The following is a 20,649-nucleotide window of genomic DNA, read 5'->3' on the forward strand; positions in this document are numbered from 1 at the left end:
TCTGGCATGTCGTTTATATATGCAAGAAAAAGTATTGGCGCCAATACTGACCCCTGTGGCACTCCGCTGTCTACTGTTCTCCACTTGGACTTCATATCTTTAACTATCGTCCTTATTTCTCTCCCCCTCAAGTAATTTTTCATCCATCTCAATGTGCTTCCTTTTAAGCCACCCTTCTCCTCTAACTTCCATAGTAATCTTTCATGTGGCACTTTATCAAACGCCTTTTTTAAATCTAAATAAATACAGTCAATCCATCCCTCTCTGTCTTGTACTTTATCAACTATTCTAGAGTAGAAACTCAATAAATTTGTTACACATGACCGACCTTTTCTAAAACCAAATTGGCTATTTGATAATAATTTGTTGTCTTCAAGAAACTCAATCCATTGCTTCTTTATTACTCTTTCACACATCTTGCATATTACACTAGCTAGTGATACCGGTCTGTAATTTAAAGGTTCTTCCTTCCTTCCGCTCTTATATATGGGAACCACCTCAGCTCTTTTCCACTCCACTGGTACTGTTCCATTTTCTATTGAGCATTTTATGATGTATATAGGACTTGCTAGTTCTTCCGTACATTCTTTCAGTATTCTGCCTGAGACTTCATCCGGTCCTATTGCCTTCTCATCAATTCCGTCAACTTTTTTATTTCAAGCTTGGTTACTTCAATCTCGTTCATATGGACAGTCTCTCTATTACCCTGTGGTCTTTTGGATTCCTTAGTAAAGACCTCCTGAAATTTACTATTTAACAGTTCTGCCATACTTTTTGGGTCTTCCACCATTCCATTCTCTCCTTTTAACCTTTCTATTGTTTCTTTTTGTCTTATTTTTCCATTTATGAATCTGTAGAACAATTTTGGTTGTTCCTTACATTTTTCAACAATGTCCTTTTCATAGTTCCTTTCTTCTTCCTTTCTCACCTTAGCATATTCATTTCTTGCTGTTTTGAAGTTTTCCTTATTTTCTGGATTTCTGTTTCTTCTCCACCTTTTCCATGCTCCATCTCATTTCTCCTTTGCCCTAGCACATCTTGCATTAAACCAATCTTTCTTTCCTTCTTCTTTAGGTCTATATTTCGGGACATATTCCCTGACTCCTGTTTTGTATATTTCCAAAAATAAGTTATATTTCTCTTGAACCGTTTCTGAGTTTTCCATCTCCTCCCAGTTTACGTTTTTAAAATAGCTCTTGAGGTTCTCAATATCAGCCTTTCTGTAATTTAATCGGTCTCCTTTGTATGATTCATCTCTATCTTCCTTTCCTTCTTCTATATCCATTTCTAATATTATATGGTCACTCTTTCCCAATGGGCACTTGTATCTTATATCATCGTTAATTTGTATATCCCTTGTAAAAACTAGGTCCAATCTTGCCGCTCGTTTCCTCTGAATCTTGTGTTTTCCTTTACTCTTTGGACCATCAAATTATCTATCATTAGGTTCAGGAATCTATCTCCCCAGGCTTCTTCCCCCATACCACTTTCATAATTTTCCCAGTCCACCTCCTTACAGTTGAAATCTCCTACCAATATCACTTTTCTCCTTTCTTTAATGATTCTTGTAAGACTCCTTATTGTGTCATTTATCATGTCTTTATATTCTTGATTAGTCCATGAATTTGTTTTTGGTGGCACATATGTTCCAATGATTGTTAATTCTTTTTTATTAATATGTATCTTAATATACTGTATTTCTGATTTTCCTTCCCCAAACTTCACTTGATTTACCACTATCTCCTTCCTTAACATCATCATGACTCCTCCTCCTCCTTTACCCACTCTGTCTCTCCTCCATATATTATACCTTTTATCTATGTCTATTTTTATTACCTCATTTAACTTTGTTTCCACCAGGCATACAATATCTGGTTCTTCTTTCTTTATGTAATCTCTTAATTCTAATTTACTAGATAAAATCCCATCTATGTTTGTATACATAATTTTTAATCTCTTGTTCTTATCATTTTTAGTTAAACTTGTTCCATTTTTTTTTCTGTGTGTGTGTGTGTGTGTGTGTGTGTGTGTGTGTGTGTGTGTGTGTGTGTGTGTGTGTGTGTGTGTGTGTGTATGGAAATGACATTTTTATGACTAAAATGTATTTTTTCACTTACCTGTTCCTTCTACTACATGCAATGAATGCATTATCTCCTTAAGTCTGTCAGTGACTAGAAAAATCAACCCCCCCTATGCACAAGTCGATGCGGTTTTCTTATTCCTCCCTGCGGTAGCCATCTGCACACCTCACTTCTCTATGACCGTGAGAAAAAAAAACTCAGAAGAGAAGCATTGCATGGGGAGGAAGAGTGGGAGTGTGTATAGAAGGAACAGGTGAGTAAAAAATACATTTCAGTTATAAAAATGTCATTTATTTCACATAAGACCTGTTCCTTCTACTAAAGGCAGATTCCCACATTTAGACAGTGGGAATCCTCATGAGCAGCCCGTATCAACTGCCGGAGGAAGGAAGAGATTGCCATCTTGGAGAGAGGGCGAATGGGATCCCAGACTATGAGGAAAAGGTACTAGGCCTAGATGGGGACAGTGTCCTGTGAAGGCACCACTGTTCGTCGTCATCAGAGCATACAGCCTCCAAAAGACTTGTCAGGATGAACTCCCAGGGAAATTGATTAGATGAAGTCTCCGTCTTGGCCACAAATTCATAGTCACCCCATAGTTGCCACAGGGTGGTTAAGGTGGTGAGCATGGGATCGGGCAGACGTCCACGCATAGGTTCGAATCCCACCATGTACAGCCTTAAAACACTTTGCCATTTGTCAAGTGGTTTAAAGTTACCTAAATGTCACCATGATACCCAGGTTCTAGGTGGTTACACTCAAGATGAGCTTCGGGGTGATATGGGCACTAATATAAATAAAATTACCTGCACCACTAATGGGTGGAAGTTGAACAGTGCTTCCCATACACTCTTCAAGTGTGCCTACAGGTGCTATAGGCCTTAACAAAAAAAAAAAAAAAAAAAAAAAAAAACATCGTGGTGAAGAGTCCACTCTGTAGAAATGGCCTGCGACTCCCAGCGGAGGGAATCTGCCACTACGTTGTGAGACCCACTGATGAATTGAGGCCTGAGAACAATAGCTCTGTCCTTTGCCTGCTCTGCTGCGCCTCATCGTTGAGTGTTGAAGAGTGAGTGCCCCTGTGGTAAGAGAGATAAGCCAGAGCTGTGATTTGTCTCCAAACACTCCTATCATCTTGCCCTGAAGGAAGTGTTAGAAGTGTGGTCTTTGGACCATGGTCTGCCCGCAGTGTAATGAAGGAGAGAGCAGCCCCAACCATGTGTGGAGGCATCAGTGTACAGCAAAAAATCTGGCACCAGGTCCTGGAGGTCCCTGCCGGCAAGAAGATTGCATTCCACTGTAGGTCCACAAGATTGTCAGGAATCTTGCTGATCCGGATTGAGTTGTCTTGCATTGAGCTGGACCATTGAGAGCAAAGGCGAAACTGTAGGCTTCGCATATGTAACTGAGCCCCTAGAACCAGGTGAATAAGGGAAGCCATGTGACCCAGTAGCATTAACTACTCTTTGGCGGTCAGGAGTCGTGAATCCATGAAAGCTTGTAGATGAGAGAGAAGATTGTCCACCCAAGTCTGCATCGGGAAAGCCTTCAAAAGAGGAGTCCAAATGTTGACTCCGAAGTAAACAATTTCCTCAGCCGGCCATAAGCAAGCTTTGTTGTAATTGATGAGAGTCCCTAAGCAGGCACAAAGCTGAAGAAGAACTTGGGTCGAGTTGAGAGCCTCTTGGTAAGACGACGCCAGGAGAAGCCAGTTGTCCAGATACTGTAGGATGCGGATGCACTGCCTGTGTAACTCCACGGAAACAGGTGCTATACTCCTGGTGAATAACTGTGGAGCTGTTGACAGGCTGAAGCACAGTACTCAGAACTGTAGTGTATGTCCGCCCCAACCGAAAAGAAGGAATTGTCTGCTCTGGGGATGGAGAGGATCTTGCAGATAAGCGTCCTTCAGATTGACAGACATCATCCAATCATGTTGGTGGATGGCAGCCAGTACGGTGCAGACGGTTTCCATCTTGAACTTCATTGGTAATATGTTGATTGAGGAAGGAGAGGTTGACGATTGGACAAAATCCTCCCGTCAACTTGGGAACCTGAACAGCCGATTATAGAACCCGGGTGAAGGAGGAGCTTCCTCCATTGCGCCCTTGTTGAGGAGAGCTGTTACTTCTCCCGTCAGAGCCCTGCCTCGCTCGGAATCTGTTGAGTAGGAGCACAAGTGTCAAGGCACCCGAAACACCAGAGGGAAGGAGTGGAAAGGGATCTTGTACCCCTTGCAAAGGACCCACAGAACCCACTCTTCTGCCCCTATGTCCTCCCAGGTGGGTAGATGTTGGGCTAGGCAGCCTCCAACTGAAGAAGTTTGAGAAGGGAAGCATTTCCAAAATGTCTGGATCTTTGACTGTCTCGAAGAGGGATGTCCAGAATCGTGGGAAGTGCGAGGGTGGAAGTGCGGTTTGGAGAACCTTTGCTGGGTTGGACCAGGACGAGGGCGAGAGTCAGCAGAGGTGGAAGAGCATGGATGTTTCTCCACAAGCAGTGTTCCCAGTCTTGGCTTCACTTTGATGAGAACCTTAGCTGCTGCCTCGGTGAGCGAAACCGAAGCTGCCTGCTGTGCTTGACCAATAGCCTTCTCCATACTAGCCAAGTTGAACAGCAGATCCGAGTCCACGTCTGAGTGGCATAGCTGGGCCTTAGAAGCCGAACTGAACCGGTGCAGATGTGAAAGATAGGATTCCCTCCTCGCTGCCCTTGTGTTGGCCAGAGCAAAGGCCATGATCCTGACTTGGTCCACATAGCACATTGAACACTGTGTGTAAGATGGTGTAGCATGGGCTCATGAACAGATGTACCCTCACCTGATGATGTGAGGGAAAAGAAGATACCCATTAACCAAAACAGGAAGTCCTGTGTGCCTGAGTGGTGAGAAGAGCCTCCTCAAGGCGCATCATCTCCCCTTGAGAAAGTGAGACCCGTGGGTCACTACGCAGTCAGGTGTTGAACCAAATCAGTGTTCATCTTTGCAGGAAGTCTTCTACCTTCATCAATGCTAACCCTATAACTTCTGTAGTATCGCCTGGCTGGATACTTGACAAAGGAAGGCTTAGAGAACTTGTTGGCACGTGTCAATGCTTGAGGCTCAAGACATCATGATGTCTATGAGATGCACACACCTCAAGTGAGGAGTGATGGCAGGAACCTCACTCCTCTGCATGCCCGGAAGAAGGGGGGAGAAGTCCTGTACCCGGGCTTCTGTAAACTTCTCACAGACCTAGTCCATCATGGCTGTGAAGGAAGGAGAAGACTCCAGAAAACGGTCTTCCCTACAGATCGATTCCCGATACCCACTGAGTGACATGGAGGGCCAAGAGTTGGAAGGAACACAGAGAGGGGAGGGAGAGGGATGCACCGAACCCACACTGTAGTGGTGCAAAGGTTGTTGTGGAGCCAAATGGTGGTGACGATGCATAATCGCGGGGGGTTACCATCTGCTGATCCTCCCCCCTTCGGGTGCAGTGGACGGAGAAGAGGGGTGACTCGGTGCTGTCTCCCATCTCCCATGGACTAAGTGGCTGGATGTGCTTGACACTCCGTATTGCCACAAGCAGTCTGATCCTCACCCAAGTGTCTGAGATGGGCTAATGGGCCAAGAACCTCACTTATAGCCACATCTGGGTCTCGAGCTGAAGGAAGTGACAGAGAGGCAGGCCTCATGCTTCACCCGACCTCGGCCCAGGACCGTTTCATGAACAACGGGGCGTCCGCCATCCCGGCACACTTACCTGAACTAACACTCGATGGCTCGTGTCCCAAGCTACCTCCCTGTGCCCCCTCAGCTAGGAGTGCCTCTTGCACTCTGCTAGGAGCTGTGGGCTTTGGGGAGATTGGTCTAGAACTAGCCAGACACTCTGCCTGAGACAACGAACTTGCTGGAAGCTCAGCAAGGTTATTAAGACATGAATTTACCCGAGAAACAATCATAGACTGCAGTGGAGAGACGTGGGCAAACATGGCGGCAAGTTGACCCTCCAAGGGCAGAACCTAGCCTGCCTGGGAAGCCGAATCCTGAGGGGTGACGTAACCCACCGAAGACAGCAAGTCCACCTGTACTGCCCCATGGGGTGTCACCAGCTCCAAACTTGCTTCCTGAAGTGCCAACACTACCCTGATGCTTAGCATGCTTTTGTGCCTTCCCCCAGCACATCACTTTCAGCAGGGGATGGTGGAGAAGCCATATGAGAAGACATTTTGACAGAAGGAAAAAAACACCAACAGCAGAGCAAAAAGCACGGAGAGCAGTGTGTATAGCTGTGATGCATGTCAGTAGAGAAGTGGGGTGTGAAGATGGCTACCGCTAGGACAAATAGGAAAACAGCTCATCGACTTGCACACAGGAGGGTTGATTTTTTAGTCATTGAGACTCGAGGAGACAATGTGTTCATTGCCTATAGTAGAAGGAACAGGACTTACATGAAATAAGTAGTGTTTGACAGTGAAACAAACTACAAAATAGAATTACTTATTAAGTGAATATTTTGTCATTTGATCTGAGGTTATTTCATTCCTTTGCAATATCAGGCAGTCATCTTCCAATTTCATGATTGAACATTTCTAAAATAATATTAATAAATTGAACTCAAATAATAATGACCAGAAAATATTTACATGTTTATATAAATGCAAAATGTCTGACATTATATAGCCATTAATGTTAGAAAATACAAAGCTATATTTTCACCACTCCCCTTATGGCCCTTCCACATGACCGGCAAATGCATGGTGCGCAGACAATGTTACCAATTGTATGAGGTATGGATGGCAATCATGAGTGTAGACGACATCACAGACAAGGAAACCACAGGCAAACCATCGAAGTGCCTGTGCCCATTGTTGAGGCACTGGATGGGCACCTGACTAGGAACCATGATGTTAGAAGCCAACAATGTGCCCTCCATTGGTATCTGTATCAATTGTAGACTAAATGGAGTGAACTCATGTCTATCCAGACAGTCATGAATAAGTGCATAAGGGAAGCAACTCAGCAATAATTATTGTACACAACGCTATACATTTAGCTTTAACGGTCTGGCAATGATTCTTACGTCCCATGTTGTCGTACTGAACACCTCACTGGCCGACGTTGCCAGCCACAGCTCTGACTGCACTCTGCCCTTTGCCTGGCATCTGTCTGTGCCTACTGCCTGCCTTATTTGGACGGTTTGATCTGGTAACACTGTTTCAAAGTGAGAAAATTATGGGCAAATCAGAGTGCCCACCATACATTTGCCCATCGTGTGGAAGGGCCTTTACACTATCAACAGATGATTGGATTAAGACAAGGAGCAACTTATTGTAAATAGATTTTGTGTGAATCTCTCTCTCTCTCTCTCTCTCTTACAAAATATTAAGACATCCAACAAAAAACAACAACAAAACTTCACTATGTATGAGACAATCAATCAAGTGGCAATAATGGATAACACTAAACAAAAGGAAACCAATTAATAAAGAAAAACAAAATGAAGGTGAGGTTTGTTATGCAGTAAGTGCATCCACTAAATACTTTCAACTCATTTTCTTAGTTTTTTTTGCATGTTAGTTGGAGTTTTTTCCACAAACATGTATGATCAAAGAGCTATATCTAAACCATTCCACATACTCTTTTGAATAACATAAAAAGAATGTAATAAAATAAAGCTGCGTAAGCTAAAGATCAATGCACATATAAGGCCACCATAACATACTTTTGGGTGCAGAAAGACACTGATGAAGTAAGATAACAAACAGGCTATAAATAAAAAAGAATGATTAAGAAAGATAATAAACAAGCTATAAATAAAAAAAAGGTAAACAACACACGTCACTCAGTATGAATGAGCTTCAAGGAAAACCAGAATAATTTACATACATACTTTATTCTCAGGAAGTGTGAAAGCAGCAATGAGGTTTATGATACAGAATGTTCACCTTACTTTTAGATTGTCAAGAGACAAGTCCTTTAAAGACAAACATGACAAAATCTGCACCATAACACCCTGTGCAAGATGTCTGTTTAATTTGCATTTAGAGGTAGGTACTAAAACATTATCTCTAATTAATCATTACTGCTTTGGTATCAGGAGAAACACTTTCATTCATAACAAAGTTGATCACTAAGCATAAATCAAGGACAATTTTTTTTTGTCATAAATTTTTAGAAACTCAGAATAGCTAGATTTTCTTCTCTCAATAAAGTAAATAATTTGATTACTAATATCAGCTTTTAATATTCAAAACATGATCTTATAAAAAATTATGTCAATTTCACAAACTTTTAAATATATTTTTCACTATTTATAGTAAGTTATGTAGCAAAATGATATCCTTATTAATGATTAACATGGTTGAAATTCATATTCTTTAATATATTATTTTTTTCAAATATCCATCATAAAAGAGCAAAACTTGCAGAACATACTCTTAAGATTAGGATCACTTGATAATGTTACTAAATTTAATGCCTTTTATAACATGGATTTAAGGATAATATTAAAAAATGTCATCTAACCACCTGATACTGACATCAGGTACTTGATAAATACTCAGGTTTGAGTTCAGGAAGTGACTGAAGACTTGGAGCACATCCAATTCAGCAAGATTCTCCTTCACTACCATTACTATCAAAATCTATGATTCACTGAACAATAATTTTTCAGCAATCCAACTAAATGCCTATAAGATAAGTATTTATGTGATTTATGTACCAACACAATCTATATAATAAGAGAAAAACAATCATGTAATTTTTCATTTACATGGGTTCATTTGTATTTGGAATCTCTATCAAAATTTTGTCTACACGCAATTTAACACAAACAAAGAACAAATTTCCCTGACAACTCCCAAGTGACGTACTCAACCACTGGCTGTAACAGCCTGCAACACGTTCAACATGTGTGAATACAAAGCAATATTGGTGCGATGAGTTTCCCTCAAGGACTCCAGGACCTTTTGCCTGTGTTCCTTCCTCTGGCGTTCCTCTTCTTCTAACCATTTTAATATATTAAGTATATCCTTTTCATCAATATCTTTAAACTCATCACTCATCACCTGAGTAAGAGTAGACTGTACTTTGTCATTATTCCTGGTCAATTTGTCAACTGCTTCTTTATTCCATTTCAAAGCTTCCTCAACTTTTGCACCAAAGTTAAACAACTTTTTCATAACATCTGGGTCAAATCGCGAGTCTGCCTTTTCTTTAGTTTTCTCATCTTTATCCCTGTGGACAGACACTCCTTGACTCACATGACCAGATTTTTTCTTAGGCTGCATTTCATCTCCACCACTCACTCTTTTGCGCTTTCCTTTTCTCTTCTGTAGTGGTCTTTTGACTGAAATGTCTTCCAATTCAACTCTCAACTCTTTCTTTGGTACAGAAGCCTTTGAACTTTTTGAAGGTGCTGAAACAGCCTTTGTTAAATCAGGTTTCTGTTTGTGCAGTTTTGATGTGTATATTCTATTACTTTTTCTACTAACACTGTTTCCAAGTCTCTTTAAAGTCACTCGAGCCTCTCTTTTGTTTAATGGGTATTTTCTTGTTCCTTTCTGTAGCACAGATTTGGGAAGAGCTTTCAACACAACTTTAGGTTCCCTGTATTTTGATCCTAATAGGTGGTGTCCTGATGAAACTGTAATCTGAGGTTCTTTTTTCACCAAGTTGCTTACCTGCCCCTCATCTTCCTCTTTTACCATACCACCTGAAATATTTGGGATATTTACTATGTATTATGACTACACTAAGTGATACAATATCACACATGGTGTGAGTACATCCTTGAAAATTACACTCAAATTCATACCTAATTGTATTTACATGTGCTGGTTAAGGCAACATGCATATGTGTATGTATAATACAAATGTAAGCCTTAGTAAAAACTATAGTAAAACTAAATTATACTGACCCATAGGGTGTTGTTCACCATCCTGCCAAATCTCCAACCAAAACATTCACCCTATACTGTTGATGGTTCTTTATCAACAAACAGCACATTCTATGAATATTCAGTCTATTTCATTAAATAGCAGGTGATACAAATAAGTGTTGTATACCAAGTCAAATGAAGGTATTTCATGCAACATTGCCACTCAACCCAAGGTGGGATTTTCCCTGGGGGGAGAGGGTAGGGAGCTAATTGACTTGCTTCTCATCTGGTTGCCATGATGGAAGGGCATACTGATGCTTCCCTGTCTTGCTGTGTTGTACAGCCAGACCAAGGAAAAAAATTTCTTCATCCAATGATCTTCAATAAATAAATTCAGCTTGGGGGAATGACTGAAATAAAACACGGTCTCGTCTGTTTCTTTTCACCACTCATAATATTAGACTGGGTATCTCGAGAGGACATAACAGTAAATATTCTGTAGATTATCAGTCTCATTTTCACTTTTATAACCAGCACCTTTACTGTATTTAATTAACTTATAACATGGCCCTCTGTAGAAATTTTCATGTCTCTTGCCCCCTTTTTAATGAAGTGATGCAGTAAATTGAATAAAGAACCATTTCCTTTTTTCTTGAAGCAATGAGACATGCAACATCGCACGGATTATTGGCCTCACCCTATGGGTCAGTACAAATTAGTTTTACTATAGTACAATACTAGCAGTAGATTTACTATCCAATCATTTCTAGACTCTTGAGGTCTACTTTCTTTAGGGAATCAATTAAAGGTTAGTATACTTTTCAAAACTCTTGGTAGAGAGCAAGCTTGTAAGCATTTTGTGAAATCTACCTACTCCAAATTAAAATATTTATTTTTAAAGGTCAATGAATAGATATGGAATCTTTGCCACATCAGTTCACTGCTTTCAGTTTTTTTTATTTTTTTTATTTATGTTAGGCAATTTAATGTTGAATGCTTATATGTAGGAACCTTTACTTGGCTTATTATTTCTAGAATTATTGCTTGTATCTTCATGTTGTTAATTATGTCATTTATAATTTCACCTTTTATATTCATCTAAATATTGAAATATTCATCTTCATTCAGTATAATCCTAATTTTGATAGCTTCCATTTAAAAAAAAATTGAAAGCAAACTTATTTCAATTATAATTTTCATTTCAACACAAAAATGATCAATTTCAATACCAGTGGAACAAGGAAGTAAAATGCATTTGCTTTTCACAAAGTAACAATATTGTGAGTGCATTGCTGCCTCCTGTCCACTGACACAGCAATTTGTTTGACTTTCAGCACCAGGGAACTGATACACAAGACAGATGGTTTAATTTGCAGGGCCAAATGAGTGATACATGACAATAGTTTGATTGATGCATGGCAGATGATATGACTTGCATGACCAAGAGACTGATATGGAAAGTGGTTCTCATTTTTTGTCTTAATTCTAATACTACCCTTACCACTCCACTGCATAAAAATTCCCCTTGTTGTTGTTTTTACCTTTATCATTCATGTATCGCTTCAACTTTTCGCTGATTTTTGGAGTTCTTCTGCTTCTGCGAGGTTCTGAAACAAACACATAAACCTTTTAAAGTCCATGAATATGGTAAATGTAAAAAGCATGAGACATTAAATTAATTCATTGCAATGAAATTATACATACATAGCCCTCTCAAAATCATTTCCTGCATTACCAAGCACAAACTAATCAGTGTTCATTAAAGACTTAAAATACCTTATTAGCAAATAATGATTGGAAGCAGGTTGCCAACTGCTCACTGACATGTCCACTAAGTCAATTACACCTATTTTGCAGTAGGTTACATTGTTTTTTATCGCCTAAATAATCTACATTAAGACACCTATAAATCTATATCACTTGTTCACTACATGTTTATATAGGCAATGATCACATACAAATATATTCATTGTATGCTTAGCACAAGGCTGTGCCACACTGGAGTACAGTACCATCTTGAGTTTTGTCACTGCTTTCTTTGAAGGTATGAACCTAAACTCAAAGATTATGGTAATGAAAACACTATAAAAATGCTTATATAATCTGGCTGAACTGAATACATCAGCGTGTGTGTGTGTGTTTTGTTATCATATTCATGACATGATTCAGCAATGCTGTGCCATTACATCTAAAGGTGTGTGAGTACATCTGACATGGTTTGGCAGTGAGGCAGGGCAGTGCCACTGCATCCAAAATTGAGTGTTTTGCCCTCTATCTTGAGTGATTCAGCGGTGTAATATCACCACATCTAAACCTGAGCGGGTGTGTTTTCCTTTACATCTGGAGTGATACAGAGGTGCACCACCATTATGTCCATCATAGTAATGAGATACTTTTGTGTGTGTGTGTGTGTGTGTGTGTGTGTGTGTGTGTGTGTGTGTGTGTGTATTTACCTAGTTGTAGTTTTACAGGGCCTGGGCTTTATGCTCGTGTGGTCCCGTCTCCATATCTACACTTATCCAATTTTTCTTTATAACTATGTACACTCTTTGCTGATACCACTTCCTCACTCAAACTGTTCCAAGTCTCAACACATCTTTGCGGGAAACTAAATTTTTTAACATCTCTCAGACATCGTCCCTTCCTTAGTTTCTTACTATGCGATCTTGTGCTTCTAAAGTCATATTCTTCTCTCAGGATCAGTTTCTCATTATCCACTTCATCCATTCCGTTAATCAATTTATAAATTTGTATCAGATCCCCTCTCTCTTCTCTGCTCCAAGGTTGGTAGATCCATTGCCTTTAGTCTCTCCTCATATGCCATCCCTTTAAATTCTGGAACCATTCTTGTAGCCATTTTTTGTAGTCTCTCTAATTTTCTTATGTGTTTCTTTTTATGGGGAGTCCACACAACTCCTGCATATTCCAATCTAGGTCTTATTTTAGTACTTATCAATTTCTTCATCATTTCCTTGTCCATATAGTGAAATGCTACTCCAATATTCCTTAGCAAATTATAAGTCTCTCTGAAAATTCTATCAATATGGCTTACCGGTTGATTATTTTCTTCCATTGTCACTCCCAAGTCCTTTTCCTTTTTCTAGTTCTACTCCATCTCCCATCTTATAGATTCCCACTGGTCGTCTTTCACTTTTTCCCATTTCCATGACATGGCTTTTGTCCACATTGAATTCCATCTCCCATTTTTTGCTCCATTTCCAGATCTTGTTTAAGTCTTCCTGTAGTATTTCACAATCCTCTTTTTGTTTAATGACTGCACAGTTTCGCATCGTCCGCAAACAGATTTATGTAGCTGTTCACTCCCTCTGGCATGTCATTTATATATACGAGAAATAGTATTGGTGCCAATACTGACCCCTGTGGCACTCCGCTGTCTACTGTTCTCCACTTGGACTTCATATCTTTAACTATCGTCCTTATTTCTCTCCCCCTTAAGTAATTCTTCATCCATCTCAATGTGCTTCCTTTTAAGCCACCCTTCTCCTCTAACTTCCATAGTAATCTTTCATGTGGCACTTTATCAAAAGCCTTTTTTAGATCTAAATAAATACAGTCAACTCATCCCTCTCTCTTGTACTTTATCAACTATTCTAGAGTAGAAACTCAATAAATTTGTCACACATGACCGACCTTTTCTAAAACCAAATTGGCTATTTGATAATATTTTGTTGTCTTCAAGAAACTCAATCCATTGCTTCTTTATTACTTTTCACACATCTTGCATATTACACTAGTTAGTGATACCGGCCTGTAATTTAAAGGTTCTTCCTTCCTTCCGCTCTTATATATGAGAACCACCTCAGCTCTTTTCCACTCCACTGGCACTGTTCCATTTTCTATTGAGCATTTTATGATGTTGTATATTGGACTTGCTAGTTCTTCCCTACATTCTTTCAGTATTCTGCCTGAGACTTCATCCGGTCCCATTGCCTTTTCCTCATCCAATTCCGTCATCAACTTTGTAATTTCAAGCTTGGTTACTTTAATCTCTTTCATATAGACAGTCTCTCTATTACCCTGTGGTCTTTCAAATTTGGATTCCTTAGTAAAGACCTCATGAAATTTACTATTTAACAGTTCTGCCATACTTTTTGGGTCTTTCACCATTCCATTTTCTCCTTTTAACCTTTCTATTGTTTCTTTTTGTCTTATTTTTCCATTTATGAATCTGTAGAACAATTTTGGTTGTTCCTTACATTTTTCGACAATGTCCTTTTCATAGTTCTTTTCTTCTTCCTTTCTCACCTTAGCATATTCATTTCTTGCTGTTTTGAAGTTTTCCTTATTTTCTGGATTTCTGTTTCTTCTCCACCTTTTCCATGCTCCATCTCGTTTTTCCTTTGCCCTAGCACATCTTGCATTAAACCAATCTTTCTTTCCTTCTTCTTTAGGTCTATAGTGTGTGTGTGTGTGTGTGTGTGTGTGTGTGTGTGTGTGTGTGTGTGTGTGTGTGTGTGTGTGTGTGTGTGTGTGTGTGTGTATTTACCTAGTTGTAGTTTTACAGGGCCTGGGCTTTATGCTCATGTGGCCCCGTCTCCATATCTACACTTATCCAATCTTACTTTAAAAGTATGCACACTCGTTGCAGACACTACTTCTTCATTTAAACTGTTCCACGTCTCAATACATCTTTGCGGGAAACTATATTTTTTAACATCTCTCTGACATCTTCTTTTTCTCAGCTTTTTACAATGCGATCTTGTGCTTCGAATGTTATATTCTTCTCTCAGGATCAGTTTCTCATTATCCACTTGGTCCATTCCGTTGATCAATTTATAAACTTGTATCAGATCTCCTGTCTCCCTTCTTTGTTCCAGGGTTGGTAGATCCATAGCCTTTAGTCTCTCCTCATATGTCATCCCTTCAAATTCTGGAACCATTCTTGTAGCCATTTTTTGTAGTCTCTCCAACTTCCTTATGTGTTTGTTTTTATGAGGGGTCCACACTACTCCTGCATATTTCAATCTGGGTCTTATTATAGTACTTATCAATTTCTTCATCATTTCTTTGTCTATGTAGTGAAATGCTACTCCAATATTCCTTAGCAAATTATATGTTAACTAAGGAATATGTGTGTGTGTTTGATCTGCTGAAGTCTCTGACGAGACAGCCAGACGTTACCCTGCGGAACGAGCTCAGAGCTCACTATTTCCGATCTTCGGATAGGCCTGAGACCAGGCACACACCACACACCAGGACAACAAGGTCACAACTCCTCGATTTACATCCCGTACCTACTCACTGCAAGATGAACAGGGGCTACATGTGAAAGGAGACACACCCAAATATCTCCACCCAGCCGGGGATTCGAACCCCGGTCCTCTGGCTTGTGAAGTCAGTGCTCTAACCACTGAGCTACCGTGTGTGTGTGTGTGTGTGTGTGTGTGTATTTACCTAGTTGTAGTTTTACAAGAACTGGGCTTTACGCTCGTGTGGCCCCATCTCCATATCTACACTTAACCAATTTTTCTTTAAAACTATGCACACTCTTTGATGACACCACTTCCTCACTCAAACTGTTCCAAGTCTCAAACTGTTCCAAGTCTGTGTGTGTTTGTGTGTGTGTGTGTGTGTGTGTGTGTGTGTGTGTGTGTGTGTGTGTGTGTGTGTGTGTGTGTGTGTGTGTGTGTATTTACCTAGTTGTAGTTTTACAGGGCCTGGGCTTTATGCTCGTATGGCCCCGTCTCCATATCTAAACATATCCAATTTTTCTTTAAAACTATGTACATTTTTTGCTGACACCACTTCCTCACTCAAACTGTTCCAAGTCTCAACAAATCTTTGCTGGAAACTAAATTTTTAACATCTCTCAGACATCTTCTCTTCCTCAGTTTCTTACTATGCGATCTTGTGCTTCTAATGTCATATTCTTCTCTCAGGATTAGTTTCTCATTATCCACTTGATCCATTCCGTTAATCAATTTATAAATTTGTATCAGATCCCCTCTCTCTCTTCTCTGTTCTAGGGTTGGTAGATCCATAGCTTTTAGTCTCTCCTCATATGTCATCCCTTTAAATTCTGGAACCATTCTTGTAGCCATTTTTTGTAGTCTCTCCAATTTCCTTATGTGTTTCTATTATGGGGTCCACACAACTCCTGCATATTCCAATCTAGGTCTTATTTTAGTACTTATCAATTTCTTCATCATTTCTTTGTCCATATAGTGAAACGCTAATCCAATATTCCTTAGCAAATTATACGTCTCTCTGAAATTTCTATCAATATGGCTTATCGGTTGATTGTTTTCTTCCATTGTCACTCCCAAGTCCTTTTCCTTTTTTTACTTTTCCTAGTTCTACTCCATCTCCCATCTTATAGATTCCCACTGGTCATCTTTCACTTTTTCCCATTTCCATGATATGGCTTTTGTCCAAATTGAATTCCATCTCCCATTTTTTACTCCATTTCCATATCTTGTTTAAGTCTTCCTGTAGTATTTCACAATCCTCTTTTTGTTTAATGAATGCACAGTTTCGCATTGTCCGCAAACAGATTTATGTAGCTGTTCACTCCCTCTGGCATGTCGTTTATATATATATATATATATATATATATGCCAATACTGACCCCTGTGGCAATACTCCTGTATCTCCACTGCCTACTGTTCTCCACTTGGACTTCATATCTTCAACTATCGTCCTTATTTCTCTCCCCCTCAAGTAATTTTTCATCCATCTCAATGTGCTTTCTTTTAAGCCACCCTTCTCCTCTAACTTCCATAGTAATCTTTCATGTGGCACTTTATCAAACGCCTTTTTTAAATCTAAATAAATACAGTCAATCCATCCCTCTCTCTCTTGTACTTTATCAACTATTCTAGAGTAGAAACTCAATAAATTTGTTGCACATGACCGCCCTTTACTAAAACTAAATTGGCTATTTGATAATAATTTGTTGTCTTCAAGAAACTCAATCCATTGCTTCTTTATTACTTTTTCACACATCTTGCATATTACACTAGTTAATGATACCGATCTGTAATTTAAAGGTTCTTCCTTCCTTCCACTCTTATATATGGGAACCACCTCAGCTCTTTTCCACTCCACTGGCACTGTTCCATTTTCTATTGAGCATTTTATGATGATGTATATAGGATTTGCTAGTTCTTCCCTACATTCAGTATTTTGCTTGAGACTTCATCCGAACCCATTGCCTTTTCCTCATCTAGTTCCGTCATCAACTTTTTTATTTCAAGCTTGGTTACTTTAATCTCTTTCATATGGACAGTCTCTCTATTACCCTGTGGTCTTTCAAATTTGGATTCCTTAGTAAAGACCTCCTGAAATTTACTATTTAACAGTTCTGCCATACTTTTTGGGTCTTCCATCATTCCGTTCTCTCCTTTTAACCTTTCTATTGTTTCTTTTTGTCTTATTTTTCCATTTATGAATCTGTAGAACAATTTTGGTTGTTCCTTACATTTTTCAACAATGTCCTTTTCATAGTTCCTTTCTCACCTTAGCATATTCATTTCTTGATGTTTTGAAGTTTTCCTTATTTTCTGGATTTATGTTTCTTCTCCACCTTTTCCATGCTCCATCTCGTTTCTCCTTTGCCCTAGCACATCTTGCATTAAACCAATCTTTCTTTCCTTCTTCTTTAGGTCTATATTTCGGGACATATTCCCTGACTCCTGTTTTGTATATTTCCAAAAATAAGTTATATTTCTCTTGATCCGTGTGTGAGTTTTCCATCTCCCAGTTTACAATTTTAAAATAGCTCTTGAGGTTCACAATATCAGCCTTTCTGTAATTAAATCGGTCTCCTTTGTATGATTCATCTCTATCTTCCTTTCCTTCTATATCCATTTCTAATATTATATGGTCACTCTTTCCTAATGGGCACTTATATCTTGTATCATCGTTAATTTGTATATCCCTTGTAAAAACTAGGTCCAATCTCTCTGGCTCATCGTTTCCTCTGAATCTTGTGTTTTCCTTTACTCTTTGGACCATCAAATTATCTACCATTAGGTTCAGGAATCTATCTCCCCAGGCTTCTTCCCCCATACCACTTTCATAATTTTCCCCGTCCACCTCCTTACAGTTGAAATCTCCTACCAATATCACTTTTCTCCTTTCTTTAATGATTCTTGTAAGACTCCTTATTGTGTCATTTATCATGTCCTTATATTCTTGGTTAGTCCATGAGTTTGTTTTTGGTGGCACATATGTTCCAATGATTGTTAATTCTTTTTTATTAATATGTATCTTAATATACTGTATTTCTCATTTTCCTTCCCCAAACTCTACTTGATTTACCACTATCTCCTTCCTTAATATCATCCTCCTCCTTTACCCACTCTGTCTCTCCTCCATATATTATACCTTTTATCTATGTCTATTTTTATTACCTCATTTAACTTTGTTTCCACCAGGCATACAATATCTGGTTCTTCTTTCTTTATGTAACCTTTTAATTCTAATTTACTAGATAAAATCCCATCTATGTTTGTATACATCATTTTTAATCTCTTGTTCTTATCATTTTTGTTAAACTTGCTCCATTTTTTTTCTCTTCCTTCTCTTTTATATACTATTTCCTTATCCTGTCTCCTATAATTCTCCAAAAAATGCTTTCTCCTCCTCTGACCTTTCATTATTTTTTTCTCTTGCTTCTGCCACCAGTTCATTGTGTCTCTTCCTTTCCTCCTCGTTTCTATTTTTCTTTATATATATATCTTTGCAACCTTCTGTTTCTCTGAGTTTTGTTTTTCTATATAGTACTTCTTCTGCTGCTGCTTGTGATTTTAGTAATATCTTAATTGGTCTCACTGTTCCTTCTTGATATGGTCCCATTCTATGGATTTCTTCTACTTCCTCTTCTAAGTTCTGTCTATCCTCGTCATTTAGATGTTTTAGTAGGTCTTTTACTGATTTCATTTCGTCCTTTTCCCTTCTTGGTCTATATTTAACATTTTTTCTTTCATTCCAAAAATAATTACACTTTTTATTCCCGAAATTTCTCTTACTAAATTTTCTTTTTTCTTGAGGACTCCTATAATTTTGTTTGTCATATTTTCATCTCTTTCTTATAACTGTTCTTGAAATACTTCCTGAAATGATTCCTTGTCTTTCTTATCTTGGATTCTCCATGCCTGTACTTCTTTCTTAATCACATCTTGTATTCTTTCCTCTTCTTTGTTAACTAGATCTTTCTCGGCTTTACTGAGTCCTTCTTCCATCAATTTCTTGTAGTTAGCTATTTGCACTTTTAAATCTTCATTTTCGGTTCTTAGCCTAGTTTCGTTTTCTTCCAATCTTTTTATCTTTTCTTTCAATTTCTGGAGCTCTTTATCCTGTTCTTCATTCTCTTTCATTCCCATACTCTCCTTTATCAATCTATCTAATTTACGTTTGATAGTCAACACTCTATCAAATAGTGAAGTACGTGCCATATCAAAGCCTTCGAATGCTCTTTCTCCCTCACCAACATAGTCATCATCAGCTTTCATTCTTTCCCGTGTCTCATACCTGCATTTAGATGGAATCTCTTTCTCACTCATGATTTTGTAACACTGTATTCATGGAAGAAAAAAAAAAGAGTCCACACTAATCGCCCAGGCCACTGCAAACCCAAACAAAGGTAGTGAAGATCAGCTAATTCTCGGGAGCGACGGTATTGCGTCCTTCCTCGACCGCATCTCATGTGTGTGTGTGTATTTACCTAGTTGTAGTTTTACAGGGCCTGGGCTTTATGCTCGTGTGGTCCCGTCTCCATATCTACACTTATCCAATTTTTCTTTAAAACTATGTACACTCTTTGCTGACACCACTTCCTCACTCAAACTGTTCCAAGTCACAACACATCTTTGCGGGAAACTAAATTGTGTGTGTGTGTGTGTGTGTGTGTGTGTGTGTGTATTTACCTAGTTGTAGTTTTACAGGGCCTGGGCTTTATGCTCGTGTGGCCCCGTCTCCATATCTACACTTATCCAATCTTACTTTAAAAGTGTGCACACTCGTTGCAGACACTACTTCTTCATCTAAACTGTTCCACGTCTCAATACATCTCTGGAAACTATATTTTTAATATCTCTCAGACATCTTCCTTTCTCAGCTTTTACTATGCAATCTTGTGCTTCGGATGTCATATTCTTCTCTCAAGATCAGTTTCTCATTATCCACTTGGTCCATTCTGTTGATCAATTTATAGACTTGTATCAGGTCTCCTCTCTCCTTCTTTGTTCCAAGGTTGGTAGATCCATAGCCTTTAGTCTCTCCTCATATGTCATCCCTTCAAGTTCTGGGACCATTCTTGTAGCCATTTTTGTAGCCTCTCCAATTTTCTTATGTGTTTCTTTTTATGAGGGGTCCACACTACTCCTGCATATTCCAATCTGGGTCTTATTATAGTATTTATCAATTTCTTCATCATTTCTTTGTCCATGTAGTGAAATGCTACTCCAATATTCCTCAGCAAATTATATGTTTCTTTAAAAATTCTATCAATATGGCTTACTGGTTGATTGTTTTCTTTCATCGTCTCTCCTAAGTCCTTTTCCTTTTTTACTTTCTCCAGTTCTACTCCATCTCCCATCTTATAGATTCCCACAGATCGTCTTTCACTCTTTCCCATTTCCATGACATGGCTTTTGTTCACATTGAATTTCATTTCCCACTTCTTACTCCATTCCCAGATCTTATTTAGGTCTTCTTGCAGTATTTCACAATCCTCCTTTTG

General features: G+C 38.9%; 1 protein-coding gene across 2 annotated transcripts in view; it reads right to left on the reverse strand.

Moving 5' to 3' along the window:
- Positions 1-7,938: 7,938 nt before the first annotated feature.
- Positions 7,939-20,649, reverse strand: part of LOC123511381 — a 30,134-nt gene continuing 17,423 nt past the window's right edge. For both annotated transcript variants that reach the window (XM_045267207.1, XM_045267208.1), the window contains exons 3-4: positions 11,486-11,551; positions 7,939-9,778 (exon numbers count right to left, since the gene is read on the reverse strand). In XM_045267207.1, coding sequence (XP_045123142.1) covers positions 8,937-9,778; positions 11,486-11,551 — 908 coding nt within the window. In that variant the 3' untranslated portion in view covers positions 7,939-8,936. The remainder of the gene's footprint in view (positions 9,779-11,485; positions 11,552-20,649) is intronic.

Source organism: Portunus trituberculatus, chromosome 31 (assembly GCF_017591435.1).
Source record: "Portunus trituberculatus isolate SZX2019 chromosome 31, ASM1759143v1, whole genome shotgun sequence".
Lineage (NCBI taxonomy): Eukaryota > Metazoa > Arthropoda > Malacostraca > Decapoda > Portunidae > Portunus > Portunus trituberculatus.